The sequence below is a fragment of the Prunus avium genome, chromosome 6 (genome assembly GCF_965620075.1).
Source record: "Prunus avium chromosome 6, drPruAviu1.hap1.1, whole genome shotgun sequence".
Taxonomy (NCBI): Eukaryota; Viridiplantae; Streptophyta; class Magnoliopsida; order Rosales; family Rosaceae; genus Prunus; species Prunus avium.
In genome coordinates, this window is record NC_142289.1 from 28,493,240 (window position 1) to 28,511,554 (window position 18,315).

Genomic DNA, 18,315 nt, shown 5'->3' on the forward strand with positions numbered 1-18,315 from the left:
AAAACACCCTAAAGATAATTACACAGAGAGACAGAGAAAAAGATCAGAATATATGGATTTTGCATGCACGAATAGGCCAAAGTCTGTCACATTCAACTGCTAGATTTCCACCTGTCAACGGCCTAAGCAGCCTAAAAAGCACCAAAATTGACACGTTTCATACCCAAAACACCTGTCGTGTAATGGCAATGACAGAAAAACCAAGGCCTTGCAGAAAGGGATTGTACGTGGCCCTTCGGGGTGTGCCTCAATTTGATGATGTAAAAGGACCTTCCTTCTGCTTGTATCCCCCAACCCTACTCAACTGTTCGGCCTGTTGTTTAGCTCTTGAAAAAAGAAGACAAAAAAGATTTTCATTTTGTTTGTGTCGTTGTGTTCTGTAGCTGTGAAGTTGAAGAAGATTTTGTTGCTGCAGCTTGAACATGAGGGTATGTTTTTTGTTAATCTCTTCTGGTTTTGTAGTTCCAGGTTTCATGCATGAAGCTTTAAGTAGACTGGTGTTAGCTAGTGTTGCTGTTATTTTTACACTATTATGATTTATTTGTTTATGTTTTTTGAACCTGAGTGTTTTTAGATTCTTTTGAGACATAAATTTCCATTAATTTCTCCTTTTGGGTTTTCTTTATATTTCAAGGAAGGGTATGTTTTAAGTTGGGAGGATTTGCTTAGAGGCTCAAAAAACTGAGTAATCTTGAGTTAATAAATTTTGAAACCAACTCTACAGCCAAAAAGAAAAGAAAAATAAAGCCTCTCTTACACAGATGGAAAAACAAATTATTTAAATTGCATTTATAAAACAAATTATTTAGGGATTAGAAGGATAGAAGATCACTTGATAAACACAATAAATTTTTTAATTTACTATTCTTCTTCTTTTCTTCCAATTGTGCTTGAAATAGATGTGTGTTTCTCATCTTTGTGGAGTTTAAACATGCTTTTCCAGTGTTAAATTTTCAATTTAGACGTCTAAGTTAGCTGGTGGTGTTTGTATTTCTCTTAGAAAATAGAACAAAAAAGACACTTGGGGTTAGTAATAAAGGAAATAGAGTCTCAATAAATACTTCAAATCTCTCTCACATTCCTTTGTCCGAGAGTAAAGGTCTTATCAGCTTACTGAATGTCATCAAGGTTCATGAAACAAGGTCTCATTCCCATCCAAATACTGAGGAGGACAAAGTGATGACAAGGAAGCAAAAGGCAGAGAACAAGGCACATGAAGCAGAGCAGTCTCCGAAGAAGCCCAAGTCTGAAGGTGACAATGGCCATGCAAATGGTAAATCTTCAGAGGACATAGTTGCTGAGTTTGAGAAGGTCTGCACAGCAGTCAAAGATAACCTTTCAACTGAACAAATGCGCGAAATCTTGGAAGCTAATGGCCAAGACTCCTCTGGCTCCGATGCTAATGTCCTTAGAAAATGGTTAGTCCATTTTTGTTGTTCACAGGAACCTGCATTCGTATTGGCGCATGAACAAATGCATAGACATAATGAAGTACAAATTTCAATGTGGGCAGCTCTTTCGCGTGATGTTTATAATTGTTTTTTGAACTCATTGTTTCGACAGCCAAGACTTGCTGTTTTATGGGCCATTAGATAAATGCCCAGCTTGCAATGGAAATTTGGAGTTCACTGGTATACGCTATTCTTGCACTGGATCTTATAGTGAATGGGCGTCTTGTACATATACCACAAAGGATCCACCAAGGAAACAAGAACCAATTAAGTTACCAGATAGTGTCCTGAACTCTCCTGCCTCCGATGTAATTCGAATTTTCATCCACACCATCTTCTCTTCGCATTTGATATGCTGTGCCCCCACTATACATGTTAACTTGTGAGCTCTCTGTGGTGTAGTTGATAAAGAAATATGAGGACCCAAGTCGCCGGCCTAGGAAGGTTCTAAGCATCCCGGACAAGCCTTTTACTGGGATGTTGATGTCTCTTATGGGCCGTCTTTCTGCATCTCATGTATGTAGCACACTTAAGAAAGCAGGACAAGTCGTCTTTGTCAATTTGCACTACTTACTGATTTGTTTTAAATACGCAGCAATACTGGAGAAAAGAAATAGAAAACCATGGAGGAAAGGTTGCCAACCATGTGATTGGTAATTATCTTTTACATCTTGTTGATATTTGGATTGCTGCAGATAAAGCGTACTTTGTCTATTGTCTATACTGCCATTTTTATTACAACCTTTGCAGGTGTAACTTGCCTCATTGCATCTCCTGCGGAGCGAGAACGAGGTGGCTCCTCTAAACTTGCAGAAGCAATGTGCGTATAGAATTCTTCCTTTGGCCCTAAGCATTGAATTACAAGCTATATACTGGGTTTCCTCGACAAGTTTATTGCTAGTCTTTTGCCCATAGAGAGGGAATTGTTCTTCTTGAAAACATATTTCTTGTAGAAATTGCAATGCATGTGACTATGCACCCATGAAACATCAGGGTTCTGGAATTTTCATTTGAGACAGCAAGTATCACTTACAGGTTCTAATCCTTTTGCAGGGAAAGGGGGATACCTGTAGTAAGTGAAGCGTGGTTGAAAGACAGCATTGAAAAACAAGAACCCCAGCCTCTTGAAGCGTATGATATTGTCACTGATCTTGCTCCTGATGGCAAAGGAATTCCGTGGGACAAAATGGATCCAAGTGAAGAGGCACTTGAATCCCTTTCAGCAGAAGTATATAATTCCCCCTCAAAAATTTCTAAAGATAGTACCCCCACTAGAAAATTTCATATTCAGAGTATTTTTGTAATCACTACAATATCATCTGAGTGCAGCTGAAGCTTTATGGGAAGAGAGGTGTCCACAAAGATACCAAATTGCAGGAGCGAGGCGGGACAATCTTTGAGAAAGATGGCATACTGTACAACTGTGCCTTCTCTCGTTGTGATCTGGGGAAAAAACTGAACGAGTAATTTAGACCTATTCTTCTTAAGCTATTTAAGCTTAGTTGTTATGTCAGTTGATCTTATGTCGAAGTTTGGTTGTGCAGTTATTGTGTCACGCAACTGATTTCAGTACCAGAGAGCAACCTGAATTTGTACTATAAGAAGGGGAAAGTTGGTGATGATCCCAATGCAGAGGAGAGGCTTGAAGAATGGGAGAACGTGGAAGCTGCTGTGAAGGAGTTTGTGAGGCTCTTTGAGGAAGTAACTGGAAATGAGTTCGAACCATGGGAAAGAGAAAAGAAAATCCAAAAGAAGCCATTGAAGTTTTACCCGATAGACATGGTACCGTGTCCCGTTTTCCTTTGTTTGTAATATTCTTCTGCCACGTGAAACCTTCTTTACTCTGAATAGGATGATGGAGTTGATGTGAGACATGGAGGACTTGGTCTTCACCAATTGGGTGTTGCCGCCACACATTGCAAACTTGAGCCTATGGTTGCAAATTTCATGAAGGTCTTATGCAGTCAGGAGATTTACAAGTATGATTCTGTTCCAGGTCTCTGACTACAATTATCTTTGCACAACAAATACTGAAACCTCTATTTTGAATGTAGATATGCTTTGATGGAGATGGGATACGACCCCCCCGAACTACCAATGGGGATGCTTTCTGATGCCCACTTAAAAAGATGTAAGGAACTTCTATTTTGTGCCTCCCTTGTCCCATCTCTCACAAACTGACAAAGGTACGTATTCAGGTGAGGAGGTTCTTCAAAAGTTCGTAGAGACGTTGAAATCAATGAAGGATACAGGGCCAAAGGCCGAGGCTGTCTGGTCAGATTTTAGCCAAAGATGGTTCACCCTCATGCACTCTACCCGGCCTTTTATCTTCAAGGACTTTCAGGAACTTGCAGACAATGTAAGCCGAGCCAAATCATATGTCACCTGCTTGATATTTGGAACGTCCATCTTACTAGGAAATCATATGTTTCCAAATGTTGCAGGCTGCAGCTGCACTCGAGACTATTCAGGACATAACCGTGGCTTCACATCTTATAGGAGACATGGGTGGATCTACTCTTGATGACCCCTTGTCTGAACGGTATAACAAAATGGGCTGCTCCATTTCTCCACTGGATAAGGAATCTGATGATTACAAGATGATTCTGAAGTACCTTGAGACAACCTATGAACCTGTCAAAGTTGGGGATGTTGTAAGCATTCAAGTTTATAGAAGTTTCTAGTCATTGTGGTATGTATATTCACTGGACATCTATACAAAAGGATATGTACTGATTTGTCAGTTCTTTTCAGGAATATAAGGTCTCTGTTGACAACATATTTGTTGTCGAATCAAGTGCCTGTCCATCAGTAGACGAAATAAAGAAGCTACCAAACAAAGTCCTCTTATGGTGTGGTAAGATGCTTAGTCTTCTTTCTTTCCTTGAAAGAGAATCCCTTGAGGTGATTAAGCGGTTACTTTCAAACTAAGAAAACATAGAAGTTAAAACTCAACAAAGTTTCTACTTAAAAGGAATGATTTACGTAAGAGCTGCATTAAGCCTTGGTAAATAAAACAAACTACCACTTTTATAAGAAAACCCCCATCACTGCTTTACAACCCGAACGAGTGTTTTACTCTTCTTTCATTTACGGATGGCTGCAGGAACACAGAGCTCCAATCTGTTGAGGCACTTGCATAGAGGTTTCTTGCCTGCAATATGCTCTCTCCCTGTCCCAGGCTATATGGTATGATGGTTTCCTATTGATATTTCAGTGCACGCTTAATGTGATTAAACTTCTTCTAACTGTAAATTGGTGCTATGGGTTTCGGCTTACAGTTTGGCAAGGCTATTGTGTGCTCTGACGCTGCTGCAGAAGCTACTAGGTATGGTTTTACTGCTGTGGATAGGCCAGAAGGATTCTTGGTCTTGGCTGTGGCTTCTCTGGGAGATGAGATTACTGAAATCAAGAGCCCACCTGAGGTATGAAAATATGGTTTTTATTACGAAGTTCCTAAGAATGAGGCGTATCCTTACAAATCTTCTGGAATTCAACGGGGCAGGACACCAAGTCGTTAGAGGAGAAGAAAGTCGGAGTGAAGGGCTTTGGTAGGAAGAAGACAGATGAATCAGAGCACTTCGTCTGGCAAGATGACATCAAAGTTCCTTGTGGTCACTTAGTGCCTTCGGATAATAAGGACAGCATTCTCGAATACAATGAGTACGCCGTGTATGATCCGAAACAGGTATAATTAGTTAGAAGGATGCTGCGGTAAGTTTCTTCAGCTGTTGAATCATGTTGAATCGTTTGTCATGTCCTTTTCTTGCAGGTAAGCATAAGGTTCTTGGTGGGTGTGAAGTATGAAGAGAAGAATGCGGTGATGGAACCAGAGTGAAGAAGTTTGTATAGATCTCTCTGGCTGTTTTGCTGTCTTTTGTATGGGGATGGGAGAGGGAAGGAAATGCGGATGGGCTTTTGTTGTATATAATATCATCACTTCCTTTTTAGTCGAACTGTATGGTGCATGGCATCTTGGAGTTTTAATGCATCTGAATCTTAAGCCTCAAAAGGGAGGCAGACTAGCTATTTTGTAGTTTATGTAATTTGGATGTTATCTCTTTCAATATCTGCAGCATAAGTTGCGAGAAAGCAAATATAGAGTAACATAACAAAACCTATACGCCTTGTTTTGGCTTATGCGCAAAATATAGAGACCAATGCATAACAGTACTATCAGTGGTTTTCCCAGTCAACTGCAACAGTGAAAACCACTATTAATCAATGGATATCTTGTCAATAACTATTCAAAGGCCTTCAATAAAAGCAAATCCAAGTTCAAAACTGATGCTATGAAGACAATATGGTAAAGGAAGAACTTGTCAAACCAGTGATCTAATTCAACAGAAACAGAACCATAAGTTTCAATCCAGGCTAAATGTCTGTTGAAACCTCTATAACAATGGCTTAAAGTTGTTTTACGTTTGACAATCCAATGATATCCTAATTATGCATGTAATTCCCAAGAATTCAAGTCAAGAAAGTTCAAAAAGAGCAAACGAGTATCTGATCTGGATTCCAATTTTACAAATGATATTTCCCAAAACTATCTTTGATAGTACAGGGTCAAAGTATGAAACATACATCTTCAACAATTGTGCTTCTTTGACTGTATCTTTGGGGGAGACTACTATTACAACAAGAATACAACAATTGCAACCAGAGAAACACATCAACTAATTCCACAAAAACATATGATTCAACTGGCAAGATGTCATTGATATAGAACCACAGGAGGAATCTTGAACTTGTCTGAAATGAACGGTATTACCTGTGGTCTCTCAACTAGATCGTGATAGAAATCATACTCCGCCTGATAATCGTGCAGCTGAAGCTCAGCCTTCTGATTTGTATGATAATGATGCTTAGCTGAATCCGACTTCCCAAATCCAAATACACTAACTTTGTCACAAATTCCCAAAGCAAGCATAATAGCTTGCATACCGGAAGAGTAATGAAACATAGCACCATCATGAACAGCCCCCCACTGATCAAACGACTTCCCTGTCTCCTCCACAAACCGTTTGAATGAATAGTACTTCACAATCCTTGCACACAACACATCAAACCGAGGATCAGTCACGAGCAAAGGCACTTTGTGCGATATATTACATACCGTGTAATCGAGGAAATGCAGCGGTTGACAAATGTACATAATCATAGGCACATTAAGTCCATAAGGGTGGCAAAAACAACCATCTCTCCTAGCACAAAGATGCAAAATGTTACTATTTACAAACGAAATATTTGTTTTCGACCCAACTTTCCCCTCAAAACCCTGAATCCTCGCATTGTTCAATCGAATTACTACCTCATGACTATCAATTAGAGCACCATGATTACTCTTCAACAAGATCCCACTATTGCCAACAACTGCACACGAGGAATAGCGTCGTTGTTCTGAATCCACCAAACCATTGTGCCTATCAATGGGATATCTAACAAGCCTAACTAAATCCAACATAACATCAGGCTGAAACCGTTTGTTTCTTGACCAGTCACTCAAAACTCTCCTAAAATCCAACCAATAACGATAGAATTGAGGAGAGCGAAGCATTACCGGTAAGCCAACGGAGGTCCTTGCTCTGTTATCATGGTGATTAAATCGTCTCCAAGAAGCAAAAGTCCTGTACCTACCAAGACTAGCAAAGTTACCCTCCAAAAGTTGCTCTATTTCCTGCTTGGCTTGAGCTTCGCTTGCATCAACGGCAGCGTATTTGAGCAGAGTGGCATTGAACACTGGCTTTGGTGGTTGGATTAGTACCTTCTTTTCAAGCTCAAACGAACTCAAGCTATGGCGAACCGCGGTTCGACAGCTCAGCGTAGCAGCGAACACAATGAGTAGAAGAAGGCTAAACAATGGACGAACCGAGCGCTTCATTGGCACAATAACAAAATCGCTAAAAGGGTTTATGGGTGTTGCTAAATGTGGCCAGAGATAAAGCCTTGTGCAGATCTTGAAGCTCTGTGTATTGGGTTCATCTTGGTTTTCTACAGATTTTGGCATTCCAAGATACAGTAGTGAGGTTTATGGTGGATTTGGAAAAATGGGTTATGAGATTTGTATCTGGGATTTTGTTGAGGCCTGGCTCAGTGAGAGTGAGAGTGAAATTGGGTATGTGGGATTTGGTTAGCAAAGTGGGTTTTGCATATCAGAAACAGATCAGGTAGCTATGAAATGGCAATGGGAGTGGAATCTTGATGTGGGATTTGGTTGAGAAATGGAAATTTCATGATATTCTGGAGGACTGAAGTGAGAGAGAGAGAGAGAGAGAGAGAGCTCAGAAACTGCTAATGGGTGTGTGGGGTTTGGACCTGGGAGAGATTGAGAGCTGCCATTGAGGAGCTGAAATGGAGAAACCAGGTGACAAACCCCAAGTTCTATTCTAAAGGTGAAAGCTTGAAACTTGAGTGCTTGGTGGGGATCTTTGAAAGGTTGGCTTGGATTTTCTGGGGAAGTGGGGGGATGCAAAATGCAGTGAAAAACAGTAAAAAATTGACCACTTTAATAGTGTGTTGTTGACATGAACTTTGTTGTTGCCCACTTGAAGGGTTGGATGGATTTGTTTTTATTTTGAAGGCTGTAGACTATAGGGATATTGTGGAATAGTAGAAGCATGGTCTTTTATAATTGGGATGGGTGGGATTTGGGGTGGGTCCCTATGAGCTTAAGAAGATTTTGCTTTAGCTAAGAATCCACATCAATCAATCTGCTGCTCAGAAACAAAAAAGGGTGAGAAAAATATAAAAGAAAAGGTCTTATATTACAAAATTAGTTTGGGAAAAGAAGAAAATACTAACCACCACAATCATAAAAATAACTGTAATAAACCTTAGTTTGGATTTGAAGGTGTGACAACAACCAATTTTTCCAGCATTGCGTTGATGCCAATCCGCCATAGATGAAGCAACAGAGCCATCTCAAATCTGAGAGGAGAAATAACTCATAAAAGAGAATGTCAACAATTAAAAACTGAAGCTTTCAACTTAAGAATAATGTCAATCAATCATTACAATCACCTTCAACTCGAAGGTTCTCAAAACCGTAATTGAGAAGTATTACCAAGGCCAAGGCCGTTATTTTCAGATTCCTTAACTCCTTTCCTACCATAAGAGGGCGACCTCAAGAATCTTAACAAACAAAACCTATCAAGGTAAAGTTTATGAGATAACCAAGTCACTAAATTTAAGCTTAACTAAACCTATGTTGTAGGATGCCACCTAATGTTTGATGAATTGTATTTGACATAAAAAGGGGAAAAAATGTTATTATTGAATCTGTCAATTCGTTTCAACGTTGCCAAATGCAACTGAAAAAAGAACTTAAGAACTTGTTAACCAGTGCAACAGAAAAAGAAATATTCTTTTACCCAAAAAAAATCGATAACTTGTTAATCTAATATTTTTTTAAATAGTTCCTGGCCTATAGACATTGTATTCGTATTTTTTTTATTTATTTAACAATGGTAGGCTAAAACCAAGAAACTGACTATTTCTTGGGTATTGTGGATTAACAAATAAATTTGTGGGTTTTTGGAGTGAAGATCTTCAATGCATAATATTTTTATATTCTTCCGAGAAGAGAAGACACATGGGATGTTAGCTGTATTCTCAGTTAGATCTAAGGTTTAATATTAAGATGTAGGTTTTGTCGTTGAATCATGACACATATCAGATGACACCCAAAAAGTTCATAGCCTAGTACTTAATTTTTTGCTAATTTGAAGGTCGAATTTTTCAAATTATTATTATTATTATTCTAATACAAGTGATAATATAAACTAGAGAGAGGGTAGATTTCTTACACACACACAAAATTATGATGTCGTTGGGATTTAAACCTGAAACTTATAGTATGCAATTTAAGGCTCTTTTTTACTGGACTAGACCTTATTGACTGAATTTTCCAAATTAATATAATAACCTTTTAGAGGTATTTGATAACGCAAATAATTATATAAATGTTAATTGTTTTAGGGATCTGTTTTTTTTTATTTATATAAATAATATTTTACTTTAATCTAATCTAAACAAACAATGAGAAGGGGGATTCAAATTCAGATGTAGACTCTAACCAACTTGGCTAAGCCTATGTCAGCTTAAGAATATCTATTATTGGTACTCTAAAAAAGTGGTTGTACATTACTCAAAGTCTAATTTCTCTTCTATTCTATGCATGATTTTTTTTTTTTTTTGGAGTATAAATAATAGTTATGATTTATTAATCATTTTAATTTTAGTTTTTAGTTTTTTATTTTTATTTTTTGTGCTAGAGTATAGAGGAAAAAGAGAGAGAATGGAAGTGAGAATGAGAGTGAAGATGAGATGAGAGGGAAGATGAGAGGGAATGATGGGAGGGAGAAGTAACAAAAGTAAAAACAAAAATTAAAAACTGAAATTTATTTGAAATTGTTTCACTTTCAAGTTTTGTTTTCACTTTTGTTACTCATCTCTCCCATCCTCCCATATCATCATCTCTCTCAATCTCATTCTCACTCTCATTTCCCTCTATACTCCAGCATAAAAAATGAAAACTAAAAACTAACATTGAAGTTGTTATCAAACGGGCCCTAAAGAAATGAGAGTAAGAAATCAGTACGATAGTTTGTTCCGAATATTTGTTCATATTCATTATCTTTTTTCCTATATTCATTGGAACCAAATGGAGTATTTGAAAAATAATTCAACAACAACTTTCGAGAATTAAACATTAATAATGAATAAAATATGATACTTATCTGGGAATTTTAGAGATAAAACTTCGACCATTCTTAAATATACTATTTTCGAACAACACAATGAGACCATTAGAAGAGCAGCATTATATCATTCGAACAACAATTTACTAACACATAATTGTCACCGTTGTCACTACACTTTTACACACTAGTTATGCATCCCTGTGAAAGTTAAGTTTTTGCCTATTCTTTTAACTTTTATGATTGAACTCACGACTCACGACTTCCTCCAACAAAATAAAGACTCACGACTCACGATCTCCTCCAACAAAATAAAGACTACATGACAAAAAGGCTAATGGGAAGATTAGAACTACCCAAGGTCCTTATTTAAAGACTAAAATTGATAATAAATTAACAAAATCGACCCCACTTTCGTCCATAGTTGTGAACATGTACATATTTTATATATGCATATATTTGGTGGCGTGGAGGAGGAAAGGGGTCAGCCACCAAAGGTGACCGTGGGTCCAGCCTCCTTTGTGAAAGAGATGTGTGTCATTTGCAACAAAAGTTGAATCTATTTTCACACACCAATTGGGGAGGGGATGGCACTTAGCTTGATGGTGACTGGAAGCATGTTTTACTCTGGCTTTAGGCCATTATTATAAAATACACCCACGTTTAGTTGAGTAGGTTAGATTGAACTAGACTATTTCAATTAAAATGGACAAGAGTTTTATTCATTGTTTGGTATGCTGATACTGGACTTATTAAATTGAAAAATAATTCAACATATTGTGTCTTATGAGCGGAATTGATAAGCAACGACTTTGACTCAACTCCAATCCAATCTATACCAAACAACCAAACGATATATTAATGATCATAATATTTTCCCAAATAAGATAAATCATAAAAAATGAGTGGTGAGGCCCAAAAGACCACCAAAGAATCAACCACCTGTCTTGAGTCAACTAAGGAATCTTTCAACCAAACTTCCCCCATTGTTGGTTTGCATTTTGAGAAGAAATGATTACTTGGGTTTTATATTGTTGATGACTTTTTGGTATATTTTGATGGAATATAAATAAAGCCTATCGTATGGAGTGGGTTAACTCAAGGGAATTTTTCAAGGCTGAGAAAGACATTAGCTTTAATATTACTTTTATAGGGTATCGACTATTCCTATAGAAAAATGACTTGTAAACTCTAGTCTACAATGTCTTAATTGCCCAATGAATTTTGAAAAGTCGATAGAGCTTGAATCAACTCTTTATTTTAAGTTGCAGCCATTGAACGCTAAAGGTGTAGATTTGCTCAACGTGCCTTCCATCGTGTATCTATATGGATATTAAGAAAATTAAGAGATATGTAGATATATTAATTAATTTATAGCTAAGAAAAGGAACAACATAAAGCCAGATACTTTCTTCATTCGGTTATTAATTAATTTATAGCTAAGATATATGTAGATTTGCAAGTCATTTTCCTGCAATGAGAGCATCAAGTCCTTGTTACATGCTTGAAATGATAAGACTAATGGTGTGTTTACTAAATGTTTTAAAGCCACGAAGGCCACACGTTTGGTGGTTTGGACTACACTGCACTATTTTAATTAAATTGAGTAAGTGTCATGGCAGCTATTCGGTGAACTTTTCAATGTTAGCATTAGACTTATTAAATTGGACAATAGTCCAACATATTGTGTCTTACTCTCATATATGAAGGATATATGGTGTTTTCTATAAATAATAAATAAAAAGGTTCATTTAGACATCTAAATTATCAAAAATTCATTTGATAGGCAACGGAAGACTTTATACAAAATCCTAGAGCCTAAAAACAAAACCTTTCAAAGGATCTTAAGATTCAAAGACTTGATGTGCATTGCAAACTACTATACTTTAAATTAAAAGAGAGGAAGGTAGATAGAAACTCACTCTTAGAGCGAAACTTGAGTCCAACCCAAGTATTCCACCAAGTGACGGTGGTAGGATCCACTTTCTACTTCTCCTCCAAGCTACAAGGTAGTGACCTCCAAAGTCTCCACACCAAGCTTTCTCTTTGGAACGAAGATAATACACAAGAGAAGTATGTGGTGCTAGAAACACTTCTATTGGGACCTATTTTAGCTTGCCTAAGGAAGAGAGATTTGATGCTTTCTCTTACTTCCTCCTCACCTTTGCAAGACTTAAAACCCTAGGGAGAAAGATGAGCTAAGTGGTGAATATGTAGAACACATGGGAGAACCCTAAAGTTCTCCCTCTCTCTCCATTTGGACAGCACAAGGGAGTTGGGCCTTCTCTTGGGCCTCTTGGTCCCAGTTGTGGATCCAGGAAATTTCCTTCCAGGGGTCAACATCTAAAGGTTAAAAAAAATTATACAAAATATACCCATACAAATGAAACGATAATATTATAATTCATAATTAATAGAAAAAACCATATTACAATTGTCCACGACGAATTTTCATATTCTGAAAACGTAGCATTATAATTTCATTATCAAAGAATTTGTTCTATTTTTTCTATAGTGTAAACACGGTAATCATTGCGCCCAAGTATTTGTTAGGAAATCTGTTTCCTCTTAATGGTATAATCATGTCCAACCTGGTTAATCAAACAGGAACTAAAGTCTAGCAATAGTCCTCGCACAAAACGTTTTTCTAGTAGTTAACTAACCAATTTAACAATTTTTAAAAGGTGAAAAAAAATAAAATAAAACTACCCATTTCCAAACCTGCAAAAATGAAAACACCTCATGTTTGTTACATTTACGTTGTTGTCAACAGCTAATTAACTTCCTCTTTCTCTCCCACATATATATTTACCGTCACCAACTCCATTAATTACATGCAAAAACTCAAAGAACACGATTAATCAAAATCCAATATACTATCACAATGCAAATAATGACAAAGCTTGTACTCAACATGTTGCCGTCTTAGTCTTTCCATTCGCCTCCCATCTCGGCATTCTTCTCCACTTTATCTGTATAATCTCAGCCATGGCTCCTGACGTGAAGTTCTCATTCTTGAGCTTTGCTGTTGAACTGGGTGAAGGTTGGTTTAGTTGGGGGGTTGGGGATTTAGGGTTGAGAAGTTGAGAAGTGAAATGAGTTAAAACTCATTTTGGGGTGGGAATTATCGGGCAACAACAGAGCAGCAATTGCTGCCTTTTTTTTTATGTTTTTTTTTTATAAATAAACCTGTGCCAAAACGACGTCGTTTTAGCCAGGTTTTTTTTAAAAAAAAAAACTTAAGTGCAACGACGTCGTTTTGATGTCCAGCTTATAAAAAAAAAGACTCGCGCGGGCTGCGCGCAAGGCTGCGCTGCGCAAAAGCTCCAGCAACACACAGGTTGCCCCTTTGGGGCATTTCGTTGAACACCTTGCGAGGGTCAAGTTTGGCTGCTTTAATGGAGGATTTCAGAGGTTGCATGGGTCAATTGACCACCCTTGCTCCTCTGTGGATCCGCCCCTGCTTGGTCCCACTTGACTCTTCTAAATACCCCATTGCTCCATGGGCCTTTAGTTTCTCAACCTATTCCTAAGGCCCATTCTATTTCAACATAATCAATTAACTCTTTAATTCATTCTCTCTTAATCAATTAATCTAATTAATTAATTGACTTCAGCGTTGATCTTGTCATCTTCCATTATTATCTAAATCGTAAGCTTATGGGTCTGCAATCCATTGGGTTCTAATTAGCGAGGTGGCTTTCAAACTTGGTTTGGGCTGGGCCTGTCCAATGAAAATATATTCAATTATATTTATGGCATGTTTACTAATCCGTAATTAGATTAGGAGGAATTGAATTGATGATGAATTGAATTGAGGAGGAATTAGATTGAGGAGAATTAGATTCTGAATTCTTATTGAAGTTGTTTACTAAACCAGATGGAGTGAGGGGAGTTAGATTCCGGATTCCCATTGAAGTTATTTACTAAACCATATGGAATTGGGGTAAGGAGTGGTATTAATTATTAAAATGTCCTCGTTGTTGGGTTAAAGTATATGACAAATTTGGAATTTTGAAAATTGTGTGAGGATATAATGGGTAAAAAAGATGAATTCCTAATGGGTTAATTCTCTAGGAATTAGAATACCACCTTCCACCTAAGAATTGAATTCCTCCAAAATCAGGAATTCAATTCCTAATTTTGTGTGGGCCCCCACTTACTTTTCAATTCCTTGTTGTGAAGTAAACACAGAAATCCTCTATAAGTGGTATTCAATTCTTGATGAGAATTCCAATTCCAGGGCCTAACTCTGACCTAGGGTATTTACCTTGGAAACAAGTGAATTTGCCTTTAATTTTGTTTAAAGGCTGTTTAATTTTTATGGTTTATAATTTTAAAATATTTTTTTAATTTAATCTACGTGGTGTGATATTATTGAATATGTGAGTCCCACATGTGTGTCACGTTAGCAATTTAACAGATTGTTGGACGGAAACTGACGACATGAACTACTTGTGAGCACCCATGTTAACTTTGAAGATCACGAATGACGCAAAAAACATAAAAACAAAAAGATGCAACCTAATAGTTTCATTAACCTCATGGAGGCTTTGCAATAACAAATCTTGTTTAAAATAATTGGAGGTCTAAAAACCACAATTGGGTGCAAAGAGATCACTTATGAGGTATTTACAAAAGGGTTGTTTCTCTCTCTACTCTCAAACATTCCATTGATTTTTCTTGAAATTCAAATTGAATTTTCAAGCTTGTGTAAGGCCCTTGCCAAAGGCTCGATTATAGCTGAAAGCAGGAGCCCAATTCCCTTGCTTAGGCTCAAGTAGGCCTAAGAATGTCCCAGTTGGTATTTGATTCCTTACTCACAAGTGCAAAAAGAAACACACAAAAGTTTCTACAAATTTATGATCTTGCAACAAAATTTTCTGCTTCTTCAGTCCTATTACAAATTCTACCAATCAATTTACCATCTAATGCCATTTTCTCTGCTGCACATCTTTAATTTTCATTCAATTCGTTTTTTTCAATTATTTCTGATTGAATCATGGGCTAAAATATTTTTTATTTTAAAAGAAAAACGAGCGAAACCATTAAATTATCATTAAATTAAATTTTTACAAGGAAGGACCACGCAATAAACAAAGACCCCGACCGAAATTTCCCAAACAACGAAAAGTAAAAAGACCATTATAACCCTGACAATTTTAAACAATTCTCAGATCCTCTGCAGCTTCTCGCCCTTGACGACCGGGTTGGCCTTGGCGATCTGCTCCTTCCCCATCGCTCTGAAGTCGAACCCGCACGCGTGCTGCTCCGGGTACCGGTGGGTCCCACAGAACGTCATCCCGCACCTGCACTTGAACCCCGTCAATCCCACGCGCCGCCTGCACGTCGTGCACTTGTTCGCCTGCTTCGCTGCCGGCGGGCCCTCCACGTCCTTCTCCTCTTCCTCCTTCTTTTCCACCACGCGCTCCACCCGCGCGTCGTGCGACGGCGAGGCAGGGATCAGCGGAGACAAGAACGAGTGGGAGGAAGAGGAGGCAGAGGCGGATGAGATTAAGGTTTGGTTGAGAGCGAGCGTCTGTTGTTCCTTGAGCTGCAAGTCACGGTAGCATTTGGAACACAAGTTCTGCGTCGTTGGGCTTCCAAAGAAGCCGCAGTTGTTGACGCATAGTTGTGGAGCCTGGCACCGATGTTCTTCCGCCATCTCGATTTCGATTTCGATTTCTGCAACCACAGGAAAAAGAAAAACTATTTAATTTTCTAGGGAAAAATATCCGATCCCGGTCAACTTTTCCCGTGAACCAAACAGATCCTTGCCTATTCAAACAGAAGAGAAACAAATCAATTAAACAATAACCTGTATGGAGGATTTGATTTCGTTAATGCTCTGCGAAAGAGAATTAAGAAGGCAAATTCAAAATCCGAATGTTCGTTGACGATTCTTGGGGGAGAACTAGAGAATCTGGAAGGGTGAATAAATATATTGGGGGGGAGAGAGGAAACCCAAACGAACCAGGAAAGAAGAGAAAAAGGTAATCAGGCGGTCCCTTGGGATTGGGATTCCTGGTCCTCAAAGGAAAGAAAATTCCAGAGAGCTTCTTTCTCTCTTCTCTCTCCTTTCTGTTTTTTTTTTGTTTTTTCTTTTTCTTTCTAATTTTCTTTCCTACCAAACGCTGGTTTATCTCTTGAATCTGCCTGGCGGTTTCTTATTAATGCGCGTAAAATAGACAAAAGGGGGTTTTATTAAAGGCCATTCAAAAAATTTCAAATCAGTAATTAAATATCGATTATCTTCTGGAAGTCGTTTAAGCCACGCCAGGGGGTTTTTATTTTTTAATCGCCAACGCCATTTTGGACCAGCCCCGGTCCACAGGGCCAATATAAGCCGCTTATATCGTTTTCTTGTGGGGTCTGGTACGTGTCGGAGTGGGTCCCGTTCTGATTTTGACTATGCGGGTCCCAATTGGTTATTGTTAAAATGACACGAGTAGATGTGTGAAACGGACCGGTCGATTTTATGGTGTGATTACTAATCATGAATAGGAATTCTCATCAGCAATTGAATTCCACTTATGGAGGATTCCTGCATTTACTTCATATCAAGGAACTAAAAAGTAAGTGGGGTTCATACAAAATTAGGAATTGAATTTCTGATTTTGTAGGAATTTAATTTTTGAATGAGAGGTGGTATTTTAAGGCCCCATTTGGGATTTTTTTTTTCCCCCGCCAAAAACCTGTTTCACTTTAAAGTTAAGCAGTTTAATGTGTTTGGTAAAAATAAAATATCTCGATTATTTTAAAAACAGTGGCCTTTTGACAGCAGCTTTTAGAAGCAGACTCTAGGTTGCTTTTCAAAGAATCAAAGATGAGCCTTTAATGAATTTTTTTAATTCCTAAAATACCTCTTTTTTTTTAAAAAATGACATCACCTACACCTTCACATCCAACTTTGCCACTTTCACCACCACCGCCACCACCACATCCTCCGCCACCACCACCTCCTCCTTCGCCTTCACCACCACCTCCACATTGCACCTCCTTCTCCTTCTCAACCTTCACCATCTCCACCACCTCCACCTTCACAACTGCCATCCCCACCACCACCACCACCTCCACCTTTTTCACCACCACCTTCATCTCCATCTCCTTCACCACCACCTCTACCACCACCACTACCACCACATGACTAGCGCATAACATTTTCAACGTCATGTCTATTTTAGTCATTATTCATAGTTACAATAGTGTCATATTAAAATTTACCAAATAAATTTGACACTACTTTTTGTATTAACAATATTTTAAAAATATTATTTACCAAATATGGAGCTGATTTACTTGACAACTAATTATTTTCAAAGCACAACATAAGCAACTTTTTAAAAAAGTAATAGCAATCCCAAACTAGCACTAATTCCTGGAGAGCTAACTCATTAGGAATTCATCTTTTTTACCCTTTATATCCTCACACAATTTTAACAATTCCAAATTTACCATCTATTTTAACCCAACAACGAGGACATTTTAGTACCCTAATTCCATATGGTTTAGTAAACAACTTCAATGGGAATCCGGAATCTTACTCTCCTCAATCCATAAGATTTAGTAAACAACTTCAATGGGAATCCGGAATCTTAAACAACTTTCAATGGGAATCCGGAATCTAACTCTTCTCAATCCACATTATTTAGTAAACAACTTCAATAGGAATTCGAAATCTAATTCTTCTCAATCCAACTCCTCCTCAATTCACTTCATCATCAATTCAATTCCTCCTAATCTAATTACGGATTAATAAACATGCCATTAATGCATCCAGCACACAAGTTATAGCATAACTCTAGAACCATGACCTACCTTCGAGAAAGATCCCAAATTGTTTTTCATGGCACAGAGAACTCACTCTACCAAACTCCATAAACAATTTTTATGCAAAGCAATCAGAACTCAATTATAGCTGCATCAATTAGCATTTGAAAACCAAGGTTGTGAATAGTCTTCCTCCTTATTTGTTCACAAACATTTCCTCCAAATAAGATAAAATGACATCTCTCTAACAGGAAATTTCAGAACAAGGTGGCCCAAATGGAAAATTTCAGAACATTAACTGTGAGATTAAGTGAAACAGTAACAAGTACCAAAATTCACAGTGAAGACTGCAAGCTAACTTTTGAAGTACATAAACGTTCCTAGCTTTCGAAAGC

At 37.8% G+C, this 18,315-nt stretch overlaps 3 protein-coding genes across 5 annotated transcripts; 1 reads left to right on the forward strand and 2 right to left on the reverse strand.

Annotated features, from left to right (window-relative positions):
* The first annotated feature begins 242 nt into the window (after nucleotides 1–242).
* Nucleotides 243–5,476, forward strand: LOC110763307 (poly ADP-ribose polymerase 3). 2 transcript variants are annotated; one of them, XM_021966062.2, is made up of 18 exons: nucleotides 243–428; nucleotides 1,129–1,418; nucleotides 1,564–1,759; nucleotides 1,854–1,967; nucleotides 2,047–2,104; nucleotides 2,202–2,271; nucleotides 2,505–2,679; nucleotides 2,781–2,914; nucleotides 2,996–3,233; nucleotides 3,303–3,430; nucleotides 3,506–3,582; nucleotides 3,650–3,810; nucleotides 3,896–4,105; nucleotides 4,206–4,308; nucleotides 4,558–4,640; nucleotides 4,733–4,876; nucleotides 4,957–5,139; nucleotides 5,224–5,476. In XM_021966062.2, the coding sequence occupies exons 1-18, from the start codon at nucleotides 423–425 to the stop codon at nucleotides 5,287–5,289; spliced, it is 2,436 nt and encodes an 811-aa protein (XP_021821754.1). In that variant the 5' UTR covers nucleotides 243–422; the 3' UTR covers nucleotides 5,290–5,476. The 2 variants fall into 2 exon arrangements, with proteins under 2 accessions (XP_021821754.1, XP_021821755.1); XM_021966063.2 differs by having other exon boundaries at nucleotides 1,143–1,418.
* A 453-nt stretch (nucleotides 5,477–5,929) lies between these two features.
* Nucleotides 5,930–8,034, reverse strand: LOC110763323 (Glycosyltransferase family 29 (sialyltransferase) family protein). The gene has a single exon (XM_021966082.2). It carries the CDS (start codon nucleotides 7,456–7,458, stop codon nucleotides 6,166–6,168), a length of 1,293 nt encoding a protein of 430 aa, XP_021821774.1. The 5' UTR covers nucleotides 7,459–8,034; the 3' UTR covers nucleotides 5,930–6,165.
* A 7,153-nt stretch (nucleotides 8,035–15,187) lies between these two features.
* Nucleotides 15,188–16,313, reverse strand: LOC110763295 (A20/AN1-like zinc finger family protein). 2 transcript variants are annotated; one of them, XM_088254103.1, is made up of 2 exons: nucleotides 15,963–16,313; nucleotides 15,188–15,835 (listed from the first exon to the last, which is right to left on the reverse strand). In XM_088254103.1, exon 2 carries the CDS (start codon nucleotides 15,813–15,815, stop codon nucleotides 15,324–15,326), a length of 492 nt encoding a protein of 163 aa, XP_088110229.1. In that variant the 5' UTR covers nucleotides 15,816–15,835; nucleotides 15,963–16,313; the 3' UTR covers nucleotides 15,188–15,323. The 2 variants fall into 2 exon arrangements, with proteins under 2 accessions (XP_088110229.1, XP_088110228.1); XM_088254102.1 differs by having other exon boundaries at nucleotides 15,969–16,311.
* Nucleotides 16,314–18,315: the final 2,002 nt, after the last annotated feature.

Excerpts from the sequence above, each read along its gene's own strand:
- LOC110763323 (XM_021966082.2), bottom strand. The coding sequence starts at position 7,458 with ATGCCAAAATCTGTAGAAAACCAAGATGAACCCAATACACAGAGCTTC.
- LOC110763295 (XM_088254103.1), bottom strand. The coding sequence starts at position 15,815 with ATGGCGGAAGAACATCGGTGCCAGGCTCCACAACTATGCGTCAACAAC.
- LOC110763307 (XM_021966062.2), top strand. Across the intron at positions 3,234-3,302 it reads AGTTTTACCCGATAGACATG|GATGATGGAGTTGATGTGAG; the intron begins GTACCGTGTCCC and ends TACTCTGAATAG. Across the intron at positions 3,431-3,505 it reads TGCAGTCAGGAGATTTACAA|ATATGCTTTGATGGAGATGG; the intron begins GTATGATTCTGT and ends TTTTGAATGTAG.